Here is a 17,848-nt window from a genome sequence, read left to right as displayed (position 1 = left end):
TCTGACAAGCATTCAGTTTTCACACAACACGTGTCAACCTTCAGCTACCACGCTAAATATATGTGCATTAATCTTTCATTTTCAGTTATTATAGTAGTTGTCCATGGTACTGGCGACCGTAATTTTCCCCAAATCTCAAATATCTAATTAACGCCAATTAATTGTTAACGTAACGACTTCACATTTACTTTCTTTATTAACTTTACTCCTTTTCAAAATTAATTTCCACCAATTTCATTTGCATTTTTCTTTCCATTTAGATGTAACCCTTTCCTCTCTCTTTACCGACAGATTAACTTCGATGACGATTGCTTTTCCCAAATTGCCCTTAGGTACACGCGGTTTAATTTTTCATTGTCGTTAAGGTCGATAAGTGAGGGGGAGGTTACAACTCCTCGAGATTTAACGGAAGCGACTGTTTCAAGTGATCTTTCTGCTATCATGTAACCCTACAATAACCGTCTTTATACCTATTTGTGAGCATTTCTTTATATGTATTTATGTGAAGGGTCAATTGCCACTCCCTGCATCAATCGGTGATTCTGTGTAAGACTTAATGTCGCAAAAATTTTCTAGATTTATGACTTCTCTGTGTACAACAGCATCATCTGCGAAAAACCTCATGGAGCTTTCACAGTTACACTGAAGGTAACTGGTAAGTATTTTGACAAGTAATTGTCCTATAACACTACCCTGGAGTACATCCAAAGTAACTTTTACGGCTAAAGATTTGTCACCATTAGGAATTGCTTGCTGTGCTCTGTTTTCCAGGAACTCTTAACTCCAATCTCAAAGCTATGCTAATACTGTCTGCAAATCGTGTTTATTTATTAGGCAACAGTCCAAAAATACATCGAACGCCTTTTTGAAGTCAGGAACTACTAACTTGCCGGCCGCTGTGGGCTAGCGTTTCTAGGCTCTTCAGTCTAGAAGCACGCTGCTGCTACGGTCGCAGGTTCGAATTCTACCTCGGACATGGATGTGTATGTAATTCTAAGTCTAGGGGACTGATGACCTCAGATGTTAAGTCCATAGTGATTAGAGCCATTTGAACCATTTTGAACAACTAACTTGTGGGTCATGGAGACGAGCGTTTCACACTAGCGTTGTTTCGATAATCCATGCAGGTAAATACAAAGAAGATTTTCTTTCTCCAAGAAAGTAATAGTGTGCAAACATAAAACATATTTCGAAATTCTGCAAATATACTCAGTGCAGAAATACACCCTATAAATTCGTGTATCTTTTAAATGTCCCTTGATGAAAACGGGAGTAGAATTTACTTTCTTCCGATCACTAGGAAAGCTTTGTTGCACCAGCGATCTTAGGTGTGCTCCTTAAATATATTTTCTATACACGGCCCTGTCATATCAAGAAAAGCACCGCCTATTTTTCAATATCTATTGACAGACACTAAGTGGCAGCGCTAACAGTGGATAGTGTATAAAGCGTTTCGGTGGCCGGGGGGGGGGGGGGGGGGATGGAAGGGGGGATGAAGGAGGGATGGAGGGGGTGGATGAGTTCGTAAATTTTTCGTGTATCTCTGTAGTCAAAATAAATCATGCATCTCAAAATGACTCTCTCCACCCGAGGCAAATGTGGTATACCATGGGCGACATATGACAAGAGTGCGCAGCTACTACGGAGAGGCGTAACGAGTGAATATCCGTGCAACAGTAGGGCAGTTGACAAACAGTCACTCATCAATGACTGTCCAGCAACTGCTGCTGCATATGGGCTTCTGCATCAGGCTAGTGGTTCATGCAGCCATGCTCACTGCTGTTCGTCAGCGATGAAGGCTGGAATTTGCATGCCGATAACGCAATTGAACATCCAATGAGTCGCAACAGGTAGCCTTTTGAAGATGACATACCACCGTTTGTGTGTAAGATGTCACAGCAAATCGTTGGAAGGATCGAAGGCGGAAGGGGGAACGTTATGGTGTCAGGAATATTTCTAAGTGATAATTACATGGACACCCTAGCTGCAAACAGGCGTTGATGTACTTCATTAGGGACATGTTGAAAATGTGTTCCCCAACCAGGACTCGAACCCGGGATCTATCATTTCATTTCTAGCAAAGCTGCACGGTCATCTATGGTAACTGTTCTTTTGGGAACAGATAGTATCGTCATGTATATTTCTAGGTCATTCCCTTGGTGACCTCATCAAAAAAATGGTTCAAATGGTTCTGAGCACTATGGGACTTAATATCTGTGGTCATCAGTCCCCTAGAACATAGAACTACTTAAACCTAACTAACCTAAGGACATCACACACATCCATGCCTGAGGCAGGATTCGAACCTGAGACCATAGCGGTCACACAGTTCCAGACTGAAGCACTGAGAACCCCACGGCTACACTGGCAGGCAGGTGACCTTGTCATTCTGGAAGGCACAATGAGTTAAAAAAGGTACTTGAAGTATATATCTGCCCGTGGGGTCCTTATCCACCCCTATATGCAGTTTGTTTTTCTTTGGCACAATGGCATCTATCAACAAGACAAAGCAGTGGGCCACGCAGCTCACAGTACACGTGCATGGCTCAAAAACCTCCTGGCTTGGTTTACCGTACTCCTCTGCTTACCAAATTCCTCGGATTTGAACTTCATAGAGAATCAGTGGAACCACCTCAATTTCGCAGTTCGCACCATCGATCCTCAAGCGAGAAAACTAGGGCAGCTGGTCATTGTGCTGGAGTCAGCATGGCTCCATATCTCTGGCATTGCCTTTCGGAACTTGACTGTTTTCCTGCTTTTTTGCTGTGGTTCATGACGAGAAATGTGGTAATAGGGACTTCTGACAGGTGGTCACATTGATGTTTCTTGACAGTGTAGAACAGTAGTAAGTTTTCTCGCCTGTTCTACATAAACTCGCGTAGTTTCCGTCCTGTAAATCAAGTCTGCACCATTAACTCTGTGTCACGTATTCTCGCTTTGTGTGACAGTGAGCGGCGAGGCGCGACCCGGCGAGCTGCTGGGTGTGCTGGGCGCGAGCGGTGCCGGTAAGACGACGCTGCTGGACGCGCTGGCGCTGCGCGGTGCCGGCGCGCGCGTCGTGGAGGGCGAGCGCCTGCTGGCAGGCCGCCCCGCCACACCGCTGGCGGTGCGCGCGCTCTCCGCCTACGTGCGCCAGCGGGACCTGTTCGTTGGCGCGCTCACCGTGCGGGAGCACCTCGTCTTCCACGTGAGTCGCTTCTGCCCAGTCTGCGGCGTTTATTTTATTCCTTAAGTTTAAACGAACGAATAATCATCTTCCAACACATCACAACAAATGGGCTGAACTACAGGCCAACGGAAAAAAAATGTTTCTATCGGAGCACGAAAAAGGCGAATATTCTCCTTCTTAAAAGAATCTGACTGAAAGGTGGGGTACTAGCTTCGCCGTTCCTCCTTCCTCCAGCACTTTTAAAAAGTTATCCCAAAAATTTTGCCAAGCGAATATACTCACACTCTTGAAAATCTCTTTGGGTTTGCTGCCGGATCCTAAAATCAACTTGACTCGATATTTCGGCGATCCAACTGGTCGCCATCTTCAGGAGAATGCTGCTTGCTGATGAGTCCTGAGTTCTCAGCGGGACTCATCAGCAAGCAGCATTCTCCTGAAGATGGCGACCAGTTGGCTCGCCGAAATATCGAGTCAAGTTGATTTTAGGATCCGGCAGCAAACCCGAAGAGATTTTCAAGACTTATTACGTCGGGAAAGCCTACGAAGTCACATACTCACACTCTTTTTAACATGCAACTCACTCCTAACACCCAAAAGTCCCCTACTGCAACTCACTCAGACTCAGTAGTCCATACGTGTTAAGTTGCTCATAGCCTCCTCTCACACTTGATTAGTCTCACATACTTATTCAGCCCAACATATTGTCATCGGCTCTTACTGTTTCTCCGTCGCAGTCTTAAAATCGTTCAAATGGCTCTGAGCACTATAGGACTTAACAGCTGAGGTCATCAGTCCCACAGAACTTAGAACTACTTAAACCTGACTAACCTAAGGACATCTCACTCATCCATGCCCGAGGCAGGATTCGAACCTGCGACCGTAGCGGTCACACAGGTCCACACTGAAGCACCGAGAACCGTTCGGCCACATCGGCCGGCTCACTGTGTTAAAGCCACAATCTCCGTCGTTCCGTCTACTACTACTGCCTCCTCTTACATCACAGTCTCTCTCTTACTCTTTCTTAATGCTACTACCTCATTCACTCCTTCCCACTGCTGCTTTATCTTGTCACAGTCACTATCTCTTTCTTCCTCGTTGTCACTGTCATAGGCTCTGTCTCTCATTATAATTGACTCTCACCCACTTCCATTTTCACCTTATCTTTATTCCTGCCGCACTAGTGCTGTGTCCTTCACTCTTGACTAGCACTCTTCTGTCCCTGTCAACCACGTTGCACTGCCACTGTGCCCTCTCTTGTAAGTACACGCCACTGTCTATTTCACCCGTTCTAAACCACAACCAATACTGTTTACCGGTATTTACTACTTTTCCATCTCTTTCTCACAGCGATTGTCTCCCGTCTCTGAATAAAAAGCTGCAAATATATTCGCAAGCCAAAGTTTTGGAGAAAATTTTAAAATCGTTCATGAACCTACACTATAACGAGGCAGCTTTTAACCCACTTTTCTATTAAACAGAAGCTCCTGATATGAGTATTTTCCGCTGGTTCTCTTCTTTTTACTGCCACAGCGGGGAATGATAATTATATGAAGAATGCTTTATGGGTCCTTAAAATTTTGATAATATGCTTATTTGAAACTGAAACAACGCAAAAATAATTATATACATCCGACCGAATTTTACCTGTATAGCAGCTCGGGGCAACCGTGCGGTCTGGGGTGCCTTGTAACGATTCGCGCGGCTTCCCCTTCGAAGGTTCGAGTCCTCCTCCGGGCATGGATTTATATGTTGTTGTCCTTACCGTAAGTTAGTTTAACTTAGATTAACTAGTGTGTAAGCTTAGGGACCGTTGACCTCAGCTGTTTGGTCCCAAAGGACTTTACACACATTTGAACATTTACGTGTATAACAATTTTACATCTACTGCAACATGCGGTTCCCATTATTCTTCTGATGATAGAGAAAACACATTAGAACTGATAACGGAGACACTTCACAGCATATATCTTCGTGCTTGACCACTTTATAAATTACGATTACATCTCACACCGCACATTACGTGAACATTTTACTTGTTCAAGAACGGTAATTTTAAACATCTTTATCTCGGAAACTGATAAAGATATCAAGAAATGTGGCCAGGTTGTTCGGGATCGTGATTTTAGGGTTATATGTAAACACTGCTCCAATTTATTGTGCATAGCCGTCTTGCAGCTTCAACTCCATTTTGCTACCCAAGAAACATTTCTTTGTGGTGTGTCTAGAGAAAAAAATTTGAGCTATTTTCTGTAACTGTTTATTGTTTACATTTCGCTTATACTGGATCGCACATGCGTATTTTACGTGTAAATGTAAGGTAACTTCGAAACTCTGTATTTCGGAAACGGATCAAAACATCTACTAACCTCTGTAGTTTATTCAACAAAGGCTCGATTTTGGTTCGAAAAATGGTAAAAAACCTTTTTTCGGGTATTTATAAGGAACCGCCCACGAACTAATGGTGCGCCGATAAGTCCCTTAATGTCCATAGCAGGCCACATCAAATGCAAAAAGAACCAAACACTTCGCTCCATTTGCCTAAGCACTAGGATAATAATAGGATAATGACACTAAGACGATTTTTAGAAATGAACACAAGTAGTGTCGACCGCACACCATGTGATAGACGGTGGCGGTGAATGGAGAGGATGTAACTCCAGATGTTATAGCACACGTTACATTCATCACCACCGTGTACCATCAAGGTATGAGTTCCGAAGACGGTCGACAAGTAATCGAAACCGGTTACCATTGAAATAATTTATTTATTTATTTTTACTGTCGTGAAAGTTTGAGTTCATTTTTAAAGTACATTTTTCCAGATTGCTGTTCTCCCCGAGAAAAGTTCTCAAAAATTACTAAGATGATCCTTCAGTTGAGTATACAAATGACTCCTAGACTAAGAGCAATCCAAAGCAATTGAGCCTACTTTTCTATCACCACCGCAACCCGAGATATGTGCACATGTTGAACCTTGAAAACGGGCTGCTGATTTGTGAGATTCAACTACCAATGCGAGTCGTATTTCTGATCCCTGATTTAGTAAAACTATACCTTGTTGTAAACAAATTCATTATCCAATAAACAGTTTTAGTAACGCAGTCTAAGTCTGAAAAATTGTAAGATATTAACGCCATAGCTCACACTTACAAAAGTCGCACACGCATTACGACCCGATCATAGCCTGTACACTGGAACATCAATCACTGAAAAAGATGACTCTCAAGATTGTATAAATATTACAATAGTATAATAGTCAGTATCATACAGCTGATCACTGTGAAATGAGCATCTTGGCTTCTGTCTGCAGTTACTCTGCTCAGATATGGGAAGGACTAATTGCAAAATTATGACTAAACACAAAACCATGTCTAATTTCAAAATGTTAGAAAAGCTCATATCACGAGTTATTGAAAGCAAAATTGCTGAGGAAGTGACAGCGCTTTTTAATACCCAACTTTCAAGGTTATAACGATCCAGTTACATGCAGGTGATAGGTTCCAGAAACCTATTAATTATTCAATAGCTTCTCAAACTTAACTGCTTCAAAGGGGCTTTTTCTGCCACTTATAGTACCGAGTTTAGTACATCATTATCAGTTTTCTGACTGGTTTTTGCGAGCGCCACAACTTCCTCTCCTGTGCCAACCTCTTCTTTTCAGAGTAGTACTTGCACTGGATTATTTGTTCGATGTGTTTCACTATCTGTCCTTCCCAATAGTTTTTAACGTCGCCCGGTAGTATCGTCGAATTTATTGCCTTACATCGGTACACATGTCACACTGCCGTGCCAGCGGTCGTGCACATCGGACAGTCAGTCTTAAAAAAACGTGTACTACTGCACAGCATCTGAAGAATAGACTCAGAGGCCGTCTGGTACGCCGTTCGGTGGTCCCAGATGGATGGTGATATTGCAAGTCCAGCGAGTGTCAGTCGTTGAAGCGGTCGACAGACCATCAGTTAGCGGAAGTAGCGGCCGGATGTAATCGACGCTGGGTGACCGACGTTGGGCCGTCTGCTGGAGTGAAAAGCATGCGAGAGTTGGTATCAGTAGAACACACCATACTGCTGGGTCTGGGGTTCAGATATTTATGGTAGATATTCCCAGCTTTCATACCACTGGTCTGCTCTTCTGATCAAACAGGGACCTCAGTAGTGAGTGTTAGGTTGACATGAGGCAATCCAGCTAGCTGCTTTGTTGGACTGTCTCTTGCACCAGGTCACCTCAGTAGTATTCCGGCCCTGGTATGGGAATTGCACAGGTATCTTGCTGATCCTCTTGGCCACAGGTTGTGAAGTCTGCTAGGAGGAGTTGAGGTGAAACACACTTACCCCATAACATACTTCCACTGAATGTCAGGCTGGTGCATTACATAGTATACTCTACATTTTTCAGATTTACACTTTTCACACTTTCCTCTTAGTCCAGCTGAGTTCACATCGCATGTAGATGGGTACACTCACGCCTACTTAAGTTCTAGGATGTCCCACACTGTCAGTCCACAGAGATGATCCAAGGTACTGCTCACGAAGTTGAGGTTCCAAATTGTTACTATTTCGGAAGGTTTGTTGGGAGATACACAACATGGAGTGTTGGGTTCCAGAATGTTATTGTTTCCAGAAGCCAAAACGTCGGTCCCGAGATGTCACTTTCCATACCATTCAGTGGCAGACCGTTGCCCCACAGCTCTCACTGTTTTGTCCCCTTAGATCGCTCTAGTTCGTAGCAATTTGCGATAATTTTGACTGGATTATGTACCGAGTGAATTTAGTGAGGTCCTTTCATTTGAAAATAGTGTGTAGCAAGAACGTCCAGTGGACATCCGTCTACACACGTCCGTCCAGAAACAATTACGTTTTACACGTCTCTGTAACACCTCGCATCAATATGGATAAGCTTATTGAGCCATTCCAGGAACTTCTTTGGCATTGATATAAGAGGGGCTTGCTGCTATTACTCTGTGGCAGTGATATCTTCCCTTCCCAATTTTAATTAACATTGATTTAATTAAATTAAATTAATATTAATTTCGTTTCTATTATGTTTCAATCTCTATATGTGTTTGAAGTGATGTAAGAAAACTTGTTGCATGGTGGAGGTAATTCCCACTTGGTTTTTTTAAAGAGCCGAGAGTGAGTACAGATGGTAGTATGTATATGTGAGTGTTATCACGATTCAAAGTGAATGTTTTGTAATCATCCGACTGTGTTAGGGTTTTAGACTGTTCTTGAAGCAAGGCTACGTGAAACATTTCCGTGAAGTAAATTAATATAGTTTTTGTAAAGGTGTGTTTTAATGCTGTGCTGAAGAGTATTTTTGTTACAGGGATGAAGAACTATTTTTGGTGGTTCCAAAGAGCACAAACTGGTTTAATTTACTTGTTGAGGTGACCAAAAACGAACGTCCGTTAAATATAGTCATGATTCATGGTTCTAAAGAAGTTTTAGGTACCAAATGTAAATCGTTTTTATGCTTATTAATAAATGATAATTTCCAACTTTGTCCCATAAAAATCCGCGGCACATCCGCTTCTCGCCATCCATGCTCCTGACGTATTTAATGATAAGAGAGGTAGGTTTTAATGGATACAGGACAATAATACTACAGTTTTTTTTAACAAAACCGCTGTAACCGTGATGGAATGAGTGTGACAGGTGACAAATTTGGGTTTCTGAATTTAGTGACCTCCTTGGCTGTGTTTTGTTATAAGCCACGTATGCTTTTTCAATGTACTCCCGTCGAAAGTCAGGGTACTTCTTTTAAATTTTTTAAGTAGTTGCTGAAATGGCCTTGGGCTTAACGAGGGGAGATTGAGCAGTAACAAAAATTTCTCTGTCGTCTTTCATGTGGAAGGTAACATTTTCTTGTATCTGTGAAGAACACTTTGTTTTGTTACTTTAGAAGTGGTTACAACAATTATGTAGATATGATACTTCCTGGCAGATTAAAACTATGTGCCAGACTGGGACTCGAACTCGGGAGCTTTGCCTTTCACGGGCAAGTGCTCTACCGACTGAGCTACCCAAGCAGAGGTCGAGACCCCTTATCACAGCTTCACTTCTGGCAGGAAGTTTCATATCAGCGCACACTCCACTGCAGAGTGAAGCTGTCATTCATGAAACATTCCCCAGGCTGTGGCTAAGCCATGTCTCCGCAATATCCTTTCTTTCAGGAGTGCTAGTTCTGCAAGGTTCGCAGTTGAGCTTCTGTAAAGTTTGGAAGGTAGGAGACGAGGTACTGAGAGAAGTAAAGCTGTGAGGACGGCCTGTGAGTCGTGCTTGGGTAGCTCAGTCCGTAGAGCACTTGTCCGCGAACAGAAAAGATCCCGAGTTCGAATCTCGGCCCGGCACACAGTTTTAATCTGCCAGGAAGTTTCATATCAACGCATACTCTTGTGCAGAGTGAAAATCTCATTCTGGAATTATGTAGATATGTATTTATAATGCGTAGTAGATTTGTTTACTGGTAGTTAAATACGCTTATTTTATAGCTGACTTCATGCTCTTTCAGATGGCATATCATGTCTATATTTGGTTTGTCTGTAAATTTTGTTGCTTTCGTTATAAACAATTGAAGCGTGTTTCTTAGTAATGTTTTACGATATGAGACACAACACGTAGCAATAAATGTTTCACAATGTGATGATTATCCATGTGACACTCACGCTCTCACAGAAGCGATGGGACGAGCAGCAACATACAGAAGGCAGAACTTCTCTTGCATGACGTGTGTTGCTGCCAGTTTCATTGAAGGCAACTTCAAGAAAATGAGGCTGGTAAGAGGTATGACAGTTATCCAAGCGTCAGTAACAATTACCATATGTCGGCAACATTTGGTATGCCACACTGTTGACCTAACGTGCACCAAATGTAAACAGGCAAGCGACTACATTTTTTACTGCAACATTTTCCAAATACGCATTGCGTTTCACTTAATATCGAAGTATTACAATAACTATGGGCCATAGCGAAGTTCAGTATCAGACTGTGGTATCAGACCACAAGATGCAAAAAATCATTTTTTAATTAATAATTTACTCAGAATCGAGTTAGAAAGATCACTTAGTGCAGAACAAACAGGAATCCCAAAAGAGCGTTTTTTCTAATTTTAGTGCAAAACATTTTGACGACAGTGTTTACGGGTGCAGTACGTGCACCCGTCTATAGCCGTAGAGGGATGCATCGAGCGTGGTCGAACATGATTGTTTTGGTAATCCAAGTGTTACAATGTGGAAAGGCATAATGTTGGATGAGGGTACTGGCCAACGAGTTTTTGAACGTGCTACGCTCATCAGTCTACCTTACTGTGACGCTGTACTCCTTCTAGATGTGAGTCTTCTGATGGGTGAACTCACCCCCCCCCCCCCAAAAAAAAAAAAAAATACGCAGATCCAGAAGGAGTACAGTTCCACAACAAGTTATTTATAAACCACAACTATTTACTGACAATAACCATAACGAATATGCATCTCGCATGTTAGCAAAACAATACAATTTCCCAAGATAAAAATAGACCAATGAAAGATAGCTATATAAAGCATCGATCTCCACTTATCTTTCTATTCGATGCCTTCGGTGGTCCAAGGGCTGAAATTCATTTATCGAAACTTTTCAGAATGTTGGTCCTGGTTTTTTGTTTTGAAAGCGACTGCACACTGTTTTTGTTTTACTGTTGTCGATTTGTTTACTTTTTTTCTTTAGTACAAACATGATATTTGTCACAGTTATCACCACATAGTTCTTCAAGTCACATTTATACATTTAATATACGACATACATCACAAAAAAGTGACGAAACATTACTACGACGATGACGACGGCTTTCCTTAACTTTGCCTAGAATGTAAATGAACTGGGACTAAGCATACGCTGTTTCACATGGTCGGACGTCATACACCAGAGATATTTTAGAACAGGTTACACTGGGCTACTCTGTGATACTAAATTTGTACGTTAGGAAAAAAGAGAGTCATTCATTATTGGAAAATAAGAGTTGTATCAAAAGCCGCTCGTGGTAACCACGCGGTCAAAGGCGTCTCGTCACGGTTCGCGAGGCTCCCCCCGTCGGAGGATCGAGTTCTCCCTCGGGCATGGGTGTGTGTGCGTTGTCCTTAGTGTAAGTTGGTTTAAATTAGAATAAGCTGTGCGTAAGCCTAGGGACTGACGACCCCAGCAGTTTGGTCCCATAGTCCTTACCACAAATTTCCAGAATTTTTATCAACGATAATAATTATTTTGTCGGTTTTTTAAAGTTAAATGTAAAAATTCGTGAATGACTAGTTTTTTTTTGGAATGCGCATATTTTCGTATAAAAATCATCCCAAATAATTTTGTACTATCCAGTAGGCTAAAGAAATAAAAATAATGGATCGATACAAATAAAAACAGCTTTGCATAAAAAGGTGAGAATTACGCAAATATCGGCAAAATGTAGTCTCGAGCGATTAATTACCCGCAAGACTGACATCGGTATAGTTAATTTTAAAGAGAGAAAGTAAATCTTAGGTTGTTTCGCTATAAGACCATGATCGTATCCAGGTATGCAGCTCTGTGTCCGAACCAAATCTACGATCACGAAGGGTCTTTCTACAGGGCTCCAGCAACACGGAAATCACATCGGGAGGGATCGGGAGTGTATGGATCAAGTGTAAGGGCTCCCTAGCAAAATTCTGTAATGCACTTTGACTACTTGTAGTCTGATATTTACAGTTATGGCGATTACTTCTGAAAAAATAAGAACTTTCGTTACTATTTTCCCATTTGCCTCGTTTTCATAAGCGACAGGGGATTACTGACAGGCAAAACTTCCAAAGCTAGAATTGTTTCATTTGGAGCAAGGTCACCCATTTTTCTAAATAAAACCCTCAATTAAAAATCCGCCCTGTACTTATATTTCTGCCATTTACTAGTATATTTACCTCGATAAGTCTACTTCTGCCATCGTATTGCAATATACCACTGGGTACACTCACGCACGTATACCAAATCACAAGACTCTTACCAAAACGTTTGAACATTCCTCAGAGTTGTAGAGATCTCAGTTCTCATCAGTCGCAACCAGCCAGGAAAGAAAATGGAATATACAGATGCAGAGAGCATAAAATTTGTCGCCAACACGTGACGACTCCATATTATCGTGACTGGGGCGCGTCTTAAGGATTGTCCATACGGTTGTAGGCATTTCAGTCCGGAACCGCGCTGCTGCTACGGTGGCAGGTTCGAATCCTGCCTCAGGCATGTATGTGTGTGATGTCCTTAGGTTAGTTAGGTTTAAGTATTTCAAAGTTCTAGGGGACTGATGACTTCAGATGTTAATTCCCGTAGTGCTTAGAGCCAATTGATCCATTTTTTTTTATTGTCCGTAAACAAAGTAGATTTTGAATGTCATTATATAGTCAGTACTGCAGATCTCACTGAAAAGTGCGGTGGAATTTGTATATACACGTTTCATAGGCATCTTAACAACGGCAATGCAAGAGTTGCTATTAACTTTCCTTAAAACTATTCAAAGATAAATGCCAGAGTATGCCACTTGTAGTTTTCGCAAATCAGACATCACAGTGTTTTGCTTTCGGAAAAGAAGGTATTTTTGACGTTTAGTATTTTAGTTGATCGTGTTACCGAGTCTGTTTTAATAAACTTTTCCACGGTGACATTACGAAACACACTGAGGAAAAAATGCAACACTTTCGAGAACTGTGTTGAATAGCACCTGTACATAGTGACGGGTTGTAATCTTAGTGGTTCATTTGAACAAGTCATCGGCTGTCAGATGGTGCTTAAGAATTCTGTCTGTGTACCTCCTGTTTTGACATTTCAGTCAGTAATTGTGCTGAGTTCAGAGGTGAACAGCGTTAGCAACATTCATTACAGAGTATAAACTTGTGCCCCTACCCCCTTCCCCGAGAAAGTACGTCCTCGTGTTGAGAAGCTTCAGCAAATTGAACAGGGGCGTAATGCTGGCCTACCACATGCTGGATTGATCTATCGACGGACCGGTGCACACTTTGGGCACAAAGTATCGGTAGTGTGTTGCTGCTTTTCGCAGTGGCCTGTGGAAATTTATATACCTATAGACCAGTTTATGGTCTTCCGAGTAGCACAGAAAAACGTCAAGATCGCTCATTGTGCGAGAGCGGTGGCCGACGGAGTATCATCTAGGGACGAAATATAGACACAAGCTGCAGCTGCCATGTCTAACGGGACCACTGGCAATCGTCAGCATTCTGCACGATTAAAATGACGTGTGCCTCTGGCCAAGATACCAATCACGACAACGCCAAACTTGGCTACTGTAGCGTCGCGAAATAGCTGACTGCAGAGTAGAATGGGGCTGTATAGTCTTCAGAGAGGAACGTTCTGTTTGTATGGGATTGGTGGACGTACATGTGAGTGTCACAGACCTCAAGAGCTGCCTATTCGACCACGAGACACAGGTCCCATCACAGGTTTCATGGTGTGGAGAGCCGTCAGTCAGAACTTACTGTAGATTAGAGATTAGATTAGATTATTACTTGTTCCATAGATCATGAATACGACACTCCGTAATGACGTGGAACGTGTCAGGTTAATAAAAGGTGTCTATATAAGGTATTACATTACACAAAATACTACATGACACCTAGTACTTTTAATTTTTTGAGGGGGTTGGGGAAATTACCCACTTACTATACCCAAAATTCTTCTTCAGTTGGTGTGTCTGCAGGATAAAGCAACCAGTAGTTGCTACATTTCACAAGCTGTAACCCGTTGCTATTGCCATTTCTTAGATACATGCAGGATAAATCAAGTCTACAAACGGCTGCTGCCACTTAGTATGCCCTTCGTGGTGTACATCTGTCCTGGTCTCCCCAAATGAACATGGTTCGGACATGAAGCAGGAACTTACTTGTTCTCTCCACTGCCTGCAAGAACCATTCCCGAATTGGAAAAAATGCGGAAGATGCTACAGACAGTCTATCAAAGGATGCAATTCGGCAACTTTATGATAGTTTGCATGAGACACTCCGCCGTTGTCACCGGATGGTGGTAAGCCGTGTAGCGACGCCACTGTTTGAGCTTCCTCTACTGTGACATGCGTGTTCTATTTGGCCAGAATTGGTTATCATGTACTCCTACGTTGACGAATTTCCTGTCACCTCATTTGTCAATAGAATGACCTTGTCATTCAGGGTGCTGCATTTTTCCCGGCAGTGTACCTTCCTAGGGTACCAAAGTAAAGGTGTTCCTGAAAAACATCGAATTTCGAGTAGTGACCACAAATTAGTCATTTATTACACAGCGAAATGTTTTTACGAATGAATCTTTGCCCTCTATCCCATCTTTTGCAGCATGTTGGATCTTCGTTAACTTTTTTGGACTAGTTTGATAATCGTACATAGTATTCCTCAGTGACATTCTTATAAGTAATTCCAACATCAATACTATTGTTATAAAATAAGCTAATTGGTAATCCGGATGTAATGGCACAGATTGTCTTATTAAAATTTTATCTAAAGGTAATCGGCTTTTGTGACAAAACATTCCCGTAGTGCCGATTACATCTAGCTCTCCTCTCATAAATATGTAGCCGTCCAGTCATAAGAATTCTCCCTATGGTAATAATTCTTTGTTACAGTGACGCGATACTTGAGTCGCCTATTAATGTTTCATGAGAGACATTTCTGTTATTTATATTTAGTAGACGTCAGTGGTACTTATTAATAGTAACACATCCTTCTTCAAGGAGTTTCGATTTGCGTATACAGCAGAAACGCTCGTCACTGTCTCGCAAACAAATACTTAAGCAGATAGAGTGAAAAACTGCAGTATTAAACTTTCAGTTATTACATTAAAAACATGCCACTCACGTGACTGTTTCGGCTTTGTGTGGACCACGTGCGCAGTAGGGCTACGGTATGTTCACACCACATATATTCCCACTACACTCCTGGAAATTGAAATAAGAACTCCGTGAATTCATTGTCCCAGGAAGGGGAAACTTTATTGGTCGTTCCTGGGGTCAGATAAATCACATGATCACACTGACAGAACCACAGCCACATAGACACAGGCAACAGAGCATGCACAATGTCGGCACTAGTACAGCGTATATCCATCTTTCGCAGCAATGCAGGCTGCTATTCTCCCATGGAGACGATCGTAGAGATGCTGGATGTAGTCCTGTGGAACGGCTTGCCATGCCATTTCCACCTGTCGCCTCAGTTGGACCAGCGTTCGTGCTGGACGTGCAGACCGCGTGAGACGACGCTTCATCCAGTCCCAAACATGCTCAATGTGGGACAGATCCGGAGATCTTGCTGGCCAGTGTAGTTGACTTACACCTTCTAGAGCACGTTGGGTTGCACGGGATACATGCGGACGTGCATTGTCCTGTTGGAACAGCAAGTTCCCTTGCCGGTCTAGGAATGGTAGAACGATGGGTTCGATGACGGTTTGGATGTACCGTGCACTATTCAGTGTCCCCTCGACGATCACCAGAGGTGTACGGCCAGTGTAGGAGATCGCTCCCCACACCATGATGCCGGGTGTTGGCCCTGTGTGCCTCGGTCGTATGCAGTCCTGATTGTGGCGCTCACCTGCACGGCGCCAAAAACGCATACGACCATCATTGGCACCAAGGCTGAAGCGATTCTCATCGCTGAAGACGACACGTCTCCATTCGTCCCTCCATTCACGCGTGTCGCGACACCACTGGAGGCGGGCTGCACGATGTTGGGGCGTGAGCGGAAGACGGCCTAACGGTGTGCGGGACCGTAGCCCAGCTTCATGGAGACGGTTGCGAATGGTCCTCGCCGATACCCCAGGATCAATAGTGTCCCTAATTTGCTGGGAAGTGGCGGTGCGGTCCCCTACGGCACTGCGTAGGATCCTACGGTCTTGGCGTGCATCCGTGCGTCGCTGCGGTCCGGTCCCAGGTCGATGGGGACGTGCACCTTCCGCCGACCACTGGCGACAACATCGATGTACTGTGGAGACCTCACGCCCCACGTGTTGAGCAATTCGGCGGTACGTCCACCCGGCCTCCCGCATGCCCACTATACGCCCTCGCTCAAAGTCTGTCAACTGCGCATACGGTTCACGTCCATGCTGTCGCGGCATGCTACCAGTGTTAAAGACTGCGATGGAGCTCCGTATGCCACGGCAAACTGGCTGACACTGACGGCGGCGGTGCACAAATGCTGCGCAGCTAGCGCCAGTCGACGGCCAACACCGCGGTTCCTGGTGTGTCCGCTGTGTCGTGCGTGTGATCATTGCTTGTACAGCCCTCTCGCAGTGTCCGGAGCAAGTATGGTGGGTCTGACACACCGGTGTCAATGTGTTCTTTTTTCCATTTCCAGGAGGGTTATGGAGCAAAGAACGGTGTTGGCAACCAAACCTTCATTTATTCAACCTAATGTTAATAATCAGAAGCACAATGGTTCTCAAACTTTCTGAGACCATTATCCTCGAGTACATTCAGTTATTAGCCACTTGGCCCCTTCTCCCCCCTCGCTCCCCACTCTTTGCCACTCCACACCACACACGCACACACACACACACACACACATACACACACACACACACACACACACACAAACTCAAACACACACACACATACCATCATCAACATCAGCGCACTGAGGACAGACAATTGTTACAAAACATGTTCCCTTTGCATCACTCCTCTGCCTATCGACGCTTACTTCACCCACGCCTTCACTCCATTTAAAATCAACCAAATTAAATTGTATGCCCTACTATAAGGACTAATGTGTGTAAATCAATTGATTGTATGTCTCCTTACTTCCGATCTACGAAAAATGGAAGCTTTAAGATTGGCAATGGTTTGTATCTGACCACTGACTTTAATAATATCTCCTTCCAAATAGCTGCACTGCAAATCACATTTAAATTCCTGGCAGAGGTTTCATCTAACCTTTGTTATTCTACTCTCGGACAGCGCAAGAAAAAACGAACACCCATATCATTCCGTGCGTACGCTAATTCCCCTTGTCTTGTTATAATGATCGTTTTTCCCTATGTAGGTTGGCGTCAAAAAAATATTTGCGCATTCGACGGAGTAATTTGGTGATCGAAAAAGTCTCTGTTTTAGTGATTTCCACCCCAAATCCTGTATCACGTCCACAACACTCTCCTGTGTTCCTCGCTAACATAAAATATGCTGCCATTTTTTGGACCTTTCTCGATGGACACCGGTAATCCTATCTGCAAAGGATACCACACCTTGCAGCAGTACTACAAAAGAGGATGGATAAATGTAATGTAGGCAGTCTCTTTAGTAGATCTGTTGCATCTTCTAGGTGTACTGCCAATGAAACGCAGTCTTTGTTTCGCATTTCCCACACCATTTTCTACGTGTTCTTTTCAATTTAAGTTATCCGTAATTGTAGTTCCTCCATATTTAGTTGAATTTACGGCCTTTACATTTGATTGATTGTTTGTGTAACTGATTCCTGTTAGCAGCCACGTGGATGACCTCGCACTTTTCATTATTTATGATCAATTGCCAATTTTCGGTCCATACAGGTATCTTTTCTTTTTTTTTTGAAATTTGTTTTGATCATCTGATGCTTTTATCGTATATATGGATACATAACAACAGAGGGCCTACAGCGCTACCTAGGGAAATGCTAGAAATCACTTCTGTTTTACTCAGTGATTCTCCGTCAGTTATTAC

At 43.1% G+C, this 17,848-nt stretch overlaps 1 protein-coding gene across 1 annotated transcript in view; it reads left to right on the top strand.

The window, feature by feature from the left end:
- The window catches only part of LOC126355737 (protein white-like), a 402,551-nt gene that overhangs the window by 154,030 nt on the left and 230,673 nt on the right, over positions 1-17,848 (top strand). The window contains exon 3 of the mRNA XM_050006112.1: positions 2,949-3,187. Within this exon, the coding sequence (XP_049862069.1) occupies positions 2,949-3,187 (239 nt within the window). The remainder of the gene's footprint in view (positions 1-2,948; positions 3,188-17,848) is intronic.

Source organism: Schistocerca gregaria, chromosome 3, assembly GCF_023897955.1.
Source record: "Schistocerca gregaria isolate iqSchGreg1 chromosome 3, iqSchGreg1.2, whole genome shotgun sequence".
NCBI lineage: Eukaryota > Metazoa > Arthropoda > Insecta > Orthoptera > Acrididae > Schistocerca > Schistocerca gregaria.
This window is presented reverse-complemented; position numbering and strand designations above follow the sequence as displayed.